This window comes from Dromaius novaehollandiae, chromosome 20 (assembly GCF_036370855.1).
Source record: "Dromaius novaehollandiae isolate bDroNov1 chromosome 20, bDroNov1.hap1, whole genome shotgun sequence".
NCBI classification, from domain to species: domain Eukaryota; kingdom Metazoa; phylum Chordata; class Aves; order Casuariiformes; family Dromaiidae; genus Dromaius; species Dromaius novaehollandiae.
In genome coordinates this window covers 3,488,250-3,497,869 of record NC_088117.1, presented here as the reverse complement: position 1 = coordinate 3,497,869, position 9,620 = coordinate 3,488,250, and the positions used below count along the sequence as shown (strand labels likewise).

General features: G+C 43.9%; 1 protein-coding gene across 3 annotated transcripts in view; it reads right to left on the bottom strand.

The window, feature by feature from the left end:
- Positions 1–84: 84 nt before the first annotated feature.
- The window catches only part of LOC112991341 (discoidin domain-containing receptor 2-like), a 59,718-nt gene continuing 50,182 nt past the window's right edge, over positions 85–9,620 (bottom strand). For all 3 annotated transcript variants that reach the window (XM_064523622.1, XM_064523623.1, XM_026113773.2), the window contains exons 13-17: positions 9,154–9,275; positions 8,574–8,771; positions 5,408–5,642; positions 3,905–4,054; positions 85–2,634 (exon numbers count right to left, since the gene is read on the bottom strand). In XM_064523622.1, the coding sequence (XP_064379692.1) occupies positions 2,494–2,634; positions 3,905–4,054; positions 5,408–5,642; positions 8,574–8,771; positions 9,154–9,275 (846 nt within the window). In that variant the 3' untranslated portion in view covers positions 85–2,493. The remainder of the gene's footprint in view (positions 2,635–3,904; positions 4,055–5,407; positions 5,643–8,573; positions 8,772–9,153; positions 9,276–9,620) is intronic.

The window sequence follows — 9,620 nt, the reverse complement described above, 5'->3', positions numbered from 1 at the left end:
GATTTACTAAAGAGCTACTGAACAGTCAATCCAAAATACCTGCACTCACTGCAGACACCTAGGTAAAAAAAAGTAGAAATTCACTTTTGTCTAGGTTATCATTAGGATTTATTGATAAGAGAAACTTTGTATGTCAACATTTCAATGGAGGAACAGTACATCCTGACAACACAAGTACAAAGCCCATCCAGGTGAAGTTACAGCACACGGGTATCTCTGAACTCAGAGGTACAGGAGATCACTCACATGGCTGCATATTACTCAGGTACCTTTTATGAGACATGATGGAAAGACTCCAGAATAAACCCAACGTGTGGTTAGCCGGTCACCAGCATGTCACATCACATATGCAGCCACAGGCTGCAGCAGGAACCGCAGCTGGCTTCGACTCTTCTCACTTATTTTCAGATGTTACAGCACACATCTGCTACAGCGAGTCACCCGGGGCCCCTACGAGTCACAGGAGAAAAATACCTACTTTCAGGGTGAGATTCACCTGACACAGTGCAGCCCTCCCATGGGGATGAGATGACTTGTACTCTGACTCTTTATCAAGTAAAGGGAGCTCAGAAGACCAGCTCAGATGGAGACACCTTTGTGCAGTTAGATGAATCCCGCACCAGATCTCTAACACGACAACCCGGATACAGTCATATGCAAGTGAGCTGCAACTAGGCAACTTCATCACAGAATTTGTTCTGCTTGGACAGCAGAAATGGACATAATACACAATCCTGGTGCCTGCCAATTCAGAAACAGGTTTTTTCTTTGAAGGTAACAGTCATAATTATAGCTGTTTTGACATTCCTTCTCTCGGCAGCGTCCCCGTACAGAGCTCTTAACACAGACAACCATTCACACTATGCCTGTGGCTAAGATAAAAATTATCTTTACAAGCTTTACCCAATATATACATTACACTGAATGCTGTTTAAAAAGCCAAGTGCTGAACTTTCATCTTCTCCCAGCTTATGAAATATTTGGTTTGGTCCTAAAGTATCTTGTTATACAATTAGGGACGGTATAGCAGAGTATTCCCCAGGCACCTGACAAATCCACAATGGATTTATTGTAGAAACAAGCTGAATTCTCTAACTCACGCCAAATGGGTTTCAGAGCCCTGTAAAACCTCTGCAGAATGAGCTGTTTGTGACGTAACTGAAACAAAAAACAATCCTCGGTCAATGAATAAATTGTCTCCTTTGAGCAGGAAGCATCCGAAATAACATGCAAACCCACCCTGATCAGAGCTAAGGGGCTGTATCAGTCCCACCTCCTGCTGCCAGATCTGATCACAGCCATAGAAGAGCCTGGGCCGAAGTGCATCTGCCTGGCTGACAGAGCTCAACCTGCCCCACTGAGAGTCCTGCAGACCTGAAGGGGAACCGCCGATGCCAGGAGTGTGTGTGTATGTGTGTGCACGCGTTGTGTGTGTACGTGCATGTGTGTACATGCACGTGGGCTGGGGGGGCAACACGTACCCTGTTCCTTTTCTGCTCCCACAAGCTATGACAAGTGACATAGCGGGGTCTGCTCTCAGCCATTCGGTTTCACCAAAGGCAAGTCCCTCTGCACATGTAACAGCATTGACTTAGAGGTCTCATATTAATGGGTACTTATACAGGATTAATTGCACATCAGTCCGTTGTGGCTACAAGTTCATTAGGCTAATAAATCTACATAGTGACAGTAGTACAGTATCAGCTACTTTTCAATACAAACTCCCTACCCTAGTCTTTATTTGTAGGTCAAAAGAAGATCTACTGTAGTGACCTTCCGGTGACCTTTAACATTCATTTTTTTTTCTTTTTTTTAAGAAAAAAATCCAGTGTGGGGAAAATGCACATATATAACCAAAGCAGTGCTTAACAACCACAGGAAAAAAAGAACATGATCTTGGACTCTATCTGCATCCTCCATAGACCCTTGTAAAATTACTTCCAAAGGGTTGCTAAATCCAGCTCCGTCAGTTCTCAAGTCTGTTAAACCATTTCCTAGTTCTAGTCATTTCTAGTTTCTCACTATACCTATTGTCTGTAGCAAGAGCATACTGAAACACTTGCTAATGTGCACAAGACTTCCATTTGATTTAATGGAATAGTTTTAGAAGACTGTTTCTACAAATCTTTTCTTGAATCATAACTCCTAAACCAACCGGTAGCTTTCTATTCCATTCAGGAGAGAGCTCCAAGTCCCTTGCAAAGTTTTACTCATTCATTTTGCCCAAAGGTGTATGGGCACCTAATAAAATCCCTCTCACAGTATTCCCAGGAAATGATTCAGAAGAGGAGATGATTTTTCAACCAAATGAGATCCTCTGGTCCTGTGTGTCAGACCATGGCCAATAGAACGAGCAGCTGCCATGGACGTCTCAATTTAAATAGACTACAGTCAAGGGAGGAGAGCAAGGTGGCCTGACCATCTTCCCATGAGGTACAGGCAAAGAGATACCAAAGTCACTCAGTTCTCCACAGTTTGTCTCCTTTTCTTGAGTCAAATATTTGATTCCATCTGTTCTAGCAGGAAGTGGTGAATCATGTCAAAAGTGGGACGATCTTTTATATCCCTGCTCCAACATTTCAGCATCAGGTCAAACACAGGGTTAGGACACAGAGGAGTCTGGGAGAGATAGATCTGGAAGAAAGAAAAATACAACCATTTCGGTGATTTTGTTAAAAGAAGTGAACCTTTACTCAATTAAAACCAAAGGACAGTTTCATTTTAGGTTTTACAAGAGACACAGCAGTCATGCAATGTTCAAAATCCATTAAGCATGAATCTGGAAGTGAAGTCTGGATGAAACTTTGACATATCTCAAATGGCACAGCACATACTTTGCCAACGTGTTCAATGACAGAGCTGGTCATAAAACAGTCCTTTGTCCCACAAGAAACAGACATTTTAGAGAATTTTTCTTCCAAGTGACAGCAACACACAAACCAAAACCAAATTTACCACAATAAAATCCAAATACTTTCACTCACCGTAGACAACCCATGAGGCTTTCTAAGCATCGTGATAGCTTGTTAGCAGAGACAGGAAAAAAAACCTTTTAGAGCTTATCTAAGGCACAGGTTGGCAGAAATAGCTTTTTTTAATTTTTCTCTCAATACACTCATCTGCACTACCTTCTTCACTAAATCATTCGTAGCTAGGAGATAGTGAATAAAACCTTCCTTTATTTTAATTCCTTTAATTTGTTTGGTACTAAAAGTGAGTTTTGGAAGATCGGCAAATAACCGGCACTCCACTTTTTTGGGTGGAGTGATCCTCAGTACCAAGGCGCTGGTCTGTCTGTGATCTAGCACCATCACTGATATCAAAGATCCTCACTGATTCAAGGGAATGAAGGTAGCAGTAGTAGACTGCACAGTCCTGCCCGGGAATTAGAAAGAGAGAATAGGTCATGACACAGAAAAGCCCCTCAGCAACTAGAGATGGTCAGAGGCATCTTGGCATGTGTGGAGATAGCAGAGGGAATATCCAACTCACAGGCACTAACAGTTCCTCCTCCCCCAACTCATTAAGTGCTTCCTCATTTTCAGAGGAAATGCTAACAGGAGAGAGATCTGACAAGGGAAAGGAGCAAAAGGATTGTATGGGAGAGCCCAGGGAAGCTAAGGAGAACAGCGCAAAGGCAACTTGAAATGGAAGTGGCTTATAATAAGGAAGAAGCACTGGACAGGGCCAAGAGGTTCTTTCAGTGGGACTCCAAGAGAAGAAAGCCAGTGCAATGAGCCTGGATGGAGCATGGGAGAGTTGGGACATACTTGAAAAGGTGAGGAATAGATGCATCCTCTGCAGAGGATGTCAGGCCACCAGAAAAAGGCACCAGGAAAGCCCTTGGGAGATCCACTCGGATGTGATGGGGACAAGTGAAGAAGTCACATTTGTGCTCTCTTACCTGCCTGCCCTGGCTCCGGAAGAACTCGCCTGTGTTCTCAATGACCTGCTCATCTGAGAGGAGGCTGTAAGGCTGCTCCTTACACAGGATGAACATCTCCCAGAGGGTGACCCCGAATGCCCAGACGTCACTGGCTGTGGTGAACTTGCCCTGTGAACAGAAATGTTGTTGTAAGCCTGCTTTGCTCACAGTACGCATTTAGGAAAGCCATTTCCATCTAAGCTCTCAGCAGCCAAACGTGAGGACACAGCATTTGTACCCGGGAAAAGGCTCTCCATAGAGACAGTAGAGCAGGTGACCTGCTCTCAGCAATGCACAGAGGGATCCAAACAGCTCTAAGAGGGTACAACTTTCACCAGGGCAGAGACCTTGAAACACGGAGCAAGTCTCAGGGAAAAGCCAGAGGCTACAGTGCCTCTTCAGAGGGAAGAGTACATATTTGTTTGCAGCAGTAGCAGAAGATGGGGAAGGGGATAGCTGCAGTCTACCTTACCCTGTAACACAGCAGGGCAGCATAGAAACGGTTTTGAACATGAAGCAAAGTCCTAGGGGGGAAAAGCAGACTCTGGATTGTATACTTTAGGGGAGGAAGGGAGGACGGGCGAAAATTTTGGTCTCTGCACATGCAAAAGTTGGTCACAGTCTGCTCACTGTCTGTTCTCTGCCTTAGATAAAAAGTGCCCAAACCTGCTGTGTTTGGAGCAATGCATATCCAGAGAAATAATGAGAAGATAAAGATTACCCACAAAACAGGAGACAAAATAAATCAGGGGGCTGGAGGGCCTGTTTGGTCAGAAAACACCCAAGCCCCAGACTGCTCAGGCTTATCTGGCAACCCTAGCAGTCTGCAAATATTTGGAAGATGTTAACACAAGGAACATGGAAGTGATTCATAGTTTAGATGAAGCTGTAACTAGGACACTGAGGTGAATTTAGAAAAGCTTAGGCAATATATCAGCTTTTATAATGAGGTATAATTACAATTTTACTATGTACTTGTAAAAATATAGGTAGAAGATCACACAGATTAGTTCAAAAAGGAACTATCAAGCTGGATATTAAGGAACTGCCTTTGGACTAAATTTGTTTGGCTGTTAAACCATCTCCTAAGGGGAGACAGCAGGACCCTTAAACATGAAGCAAAATTCCAATCTCAAAACCAGATTTGGCACTAGAAACTCATCATGTTCTATCCCTGCCCTTCTAAGCTTCACAGCTGGGAAACAGGCACAGAAAGGCAACTTGTTTACATTCTAGCAGGAATCATGTATGCCAGGAACAGAACAGAAATTAGGCTGCGGAGGGTCTGTGCCGCATTGTATTTGCAAGGGCACCCTCCTTTCCCGGGAGACGCGACACGCCTGGCACAAGGACATCTCACCAGGGGCCATCAACACCATATGTTGGGACGCTGTAAGGGCTGGTACGCAGACATGTTTCTGATTCAGGGGCACAGCGAAAACCAGCAAAGCGGGCAGAGAATTGTTTCCGTACAGTCCTTACCAGAAGGATGCTTTCCCAGGCCATCCAACGTATTGGCAGTACAGCTCTCCCCTGGATACGGTAGTAATCCCCACTGTAAAGGTTCCTGCTCATGCCAAAGTCTGCAATCTTGATGGTGTAGTTGTTCCCCACCAGGCAGTTGCGAGTAGCCAGATCTCTGTGCACAAAATTCAGAGATGCTAAATACTTCATTCCCGAGGCAATCTGGGTGGCCATGTACAGCAGGTTAGAGTAGCTGCATTAAAACAAAACAAAACAGAGAGAAAAATCAGATGTGTTCCTTGCACTCAACTCTTCTTTGACATTACGTACTGCTGGGGCTTTGCATTTGATGTACCACAAGGACACAATGTTATCCTGTCACTTAGTTTTTTGTCATTAACAGTGAAACTAAGTTGTCCAGTTACAGGGTATTAAAAGCCCTACCTGTCAGGCTAGGCCAGGTCCCTGAGCTGACCAAGGAAGGACAGACAGACTGTCCCTGAAAGAGGTTTAATAATTCATAAGCAATAATTCATTGGTTCCATATACAAGGAGCAGATATGCAAGGAGTTTATGCATCATAGCACAAACTTTTCAGAGAGCCAGGAAAAATTAAATTGTACAGTCTCATGACTATGAGATCAGACTCTCATGTCTTAGAAATTACTGAATTTGGTATTTCACAAACACTGTAACTGTAAATATCACTGTAAGTATGCCATGTAACATTAAAGAGAGCTTACCTTTCTTGTTTTATATGTTTATTATTAAGTATTTAAACAGATGTATTTTTCATCTATTATAATTTTATTTGTAATTCCTTTTATTAGAAAAAGGAAGGTAATATTAATAAAGCTGCATGATACACTGGCTGACTACGGACCATCTGACTTTCAGGATTCTTCACATGCCATTTTTTCGTGATGCTCTGCTTAATTCCCATTTTGCACACTCAAACACTTCACATAAACAAGCATTTACCACAATAAATCTAATATGAATAAACTGTTCACAGTTAATAATTCTCTGATAAAGCTCAGTGGGGGAGGCCTTACTCTCTTCCTCTTTGCATACCAGTGGCAATGAAAAAAGCAATGCATATCATGTTATCTAAATTATATTAATCTAATTATCTAATGATAATATATCCAATCTCTCTGTTCTAAACTACAGCTAAGTTACTGCTACAGAGATTCAGGGGCAGCGCCTCTTCCCCAAGAGCACCATCAGGAAGACCCAGGTCCTGCTGCCCTCCCAGCCTTTCAGCACGGTGACACCACAACACAGCCAGGTGACTTTTGGCCAGGCCCACAGTCAGCTGAATGTTGCTCCTGATCTGGGCAGACCTGTCATCTCCCCCAGAGAAGCAACTTTGCCACCTGCTTGTGCTTTGTTAACTCGGTCATCAGTTTTCTGCGTGGGACTGGGCAGAGCTTCCAGGTCCTACCTTCTCCTGTGCCCCTGTTTAGCTGCAGTTGTCTCCCCGCTTGGCGTTGGCACAGGCTCCTCAAGCAGCCTCATCATCCCATCTGCATCCTGGCAAGGTCCTGTCAGCAACTATCTTTTGGCTCCCTGCCCCTCTGCTCAGCAAAATCTGCAGTGCCTGCTGCCTACTGCCCTGCATGAAGGGGGGCGGGACAGGCAATACTTCTCAGCAGACCATCCACTTATCTTCATGATTTGCTAGACAGCCACAGAGACAGTAAGAGATACACTTCAAACCTAAGAGCCATAAGGGCTTAAGAAACACGGTGACCAGCCCTCTCCTTCAGACAGGTCGTATATTTGGTGCATGAAGTAATAGGCTTCAGTGATGGGTGGGATGGTGGGACTTTGCCATGTGAATTGGACACCCACAGGAGCTGGTAGAGACAAGGTGCAATCTTTGGCTGGGGGATTCATTTCACTTTCAATGAACACCTCCTGTACAGACAAACCTCTGAGCTAGTCATACAAGATTTCTTTAATATGAAACTATATCTGGTTGGAAGATGGGATAAAAGGAAACACTAAAGGATAGGGTGAAGGGTCAGATAGAGAGACAGGAAAATCAGAAGTTGGATCAAATCATAAAGGAATGGAGATTGAAAAAAAAAAAAAAAAAAAAAAAAAAAAAAAAAAAAAGAATGAGTGAGAGGGCTAAAAATCATATGACAAGTCAGGAGCAGAAGGAAGAAGAACAGATACTTCAAGGCTTTGGCCAGGTAAATGCCCTAAGCCTAAAGGTGAAAGTTGTTGTGGACGTGTGGAAGAGACGAGACTAGAGAGAGCAGGAATAGGTTTCTACACAGATGCAAATCCTCTCTCATCCCATAGTACCCAGTGTATCATGACTGCAGGATGCCAGAGTAACATTCCCCGACAAGGCTGCTGCCCACTGCCAGCTACCAGCAGAAACATCTATGTCCTCTAGACGTGGTAAGATACAGCCATCTCCTGTCCAGTCCATCAACAGAACTTGTTCTGCCCTGCTGCTTAACTATAAATAAATCTTTAACTTTTGTAGGGTACATGCCAAGGGCTAAGCAATGCAGCAAATTCTCAGAGCACGTCTCTACTGAGCAGAATAAATGTCTTCATCCTACACACAATGCTCCTTTAGGAGGAAAGGACTTCCTGCAACGGTGGAGATGCTTTTAAGTTAGATTTAATCTTTCTGCATAAAAAATTAGTGCCAGTGCTGACAGAAAACCGTTTTCTTTGCCAGAGAAATGTTCTCCTTCAGCTGACTGATGAAATCTTTCCTTAGCATGGCTCTACATTCAACTCTCCTCCCCCTTTTTTATTTTCTCTTGTAAAAATAAAAAAAATAAAAGACACCTGGAACCAAGGAAACATTTTAAAAGCCTAGCAGAAATTCTTGACTTTCACCCCAATGCAACTGGTTTGCCATATTAATCAAATATCTGATACAAGCTCACTAATGTAAAGAGATGGTTAAGATGGTAACAAAACATCTAAGGTGCTCACTGTGACCAGAAAAGCCCACAGTCAGGGATGCTTCACAGGAACATGGACCTCTGGAGGCCTTTAAAACAACCTCCCACACAAAGTGGGACTGTTGCCCACAATACATGCTGTAGTGCTGGCCAGGCTGGGAGGTGGTGACTCACTGGAAGGCACAGTAGATGAAGCTGTGGTAGCTCAGTATTCCTGATCAGTCCTAAACATGGGCTGCTCTTACCTGACACAGGGAATGTTGTTTGAAACAGCAAATTTGCTGTAGATCTCCCTCTGTGACAGGAACTGGTTGAGGTCTCCGTTTTCCATGTACTCTGTTATCATGCACAGTGGGTCATCACGCACACACACGCCCAGGAGTCGGATGATATTTGGGTTCTTCAGCCGTGACATGATCTTGATCTCCTTCAGGAAATCATTTCTTACAAAATAGAAAACACAGGTTTGAATCCTAGGCTATTCCTTTGTCTATGGAAACCAGAAGCAGCATGTAAGGAAGATAGAAATCCCTGATCAGAGACAGTAACACAACTGTGCATCATAAGTTTGAAAGATAGTTCTGTGCTTGTGGGCAATATCCACCCTTTCCCCAGCAAAGGGGACAAAGGCAGCATTTCACAAATAGACATTACGTCTATTCCTATTCTCAACTCCCTGCTCGTGTCCTGCTCTTTACACGAACATGCAAAACACGCACAGGGGCCTGTCTCTTACAGAAGCCACTAGGGTCAACCTATGTTAAACTGTTGCATGGAAAATGCTGGCCTTCATTCTCAGATGGCTGCTACTGCAGATGCGCTTACCTGGCTGTTTTGTTGACATCTGATCTTAGCATTTTCACTGCTACTAGAACCGGTTGGCGGGTGAATTCTGTGGAAGAGACTCCCAGAAACTCCAGCAGGCCATCGGCTTCACATAGGTGCACCTGCAGGGCAGAAAGCAGTGGCAACTATGAAAGCACACATGGGGAGAAAACCCGAGGAAAACAATGCCACACTGAGCCATGTTTGGTCACAGCTGGCAAAATGACTAAGTGAATGATCTAATGAAGATAATTCTTTATTCTGATGCCAAACAGCCTATAGGATGGCCCTAGATCCTAGGGAAAAAAAACAAAAACAAACAAAAAAACCCACAAACACGCTTATACTACCTAGTCCACGACATAGGAAAGGACATAGACTGCATCCTGATGGGCCCTTAACGCACTGAATTTACTGCATGCACACAGATCCCTGGTACAGTACACAACTGGGGGTCCAACTTGTCA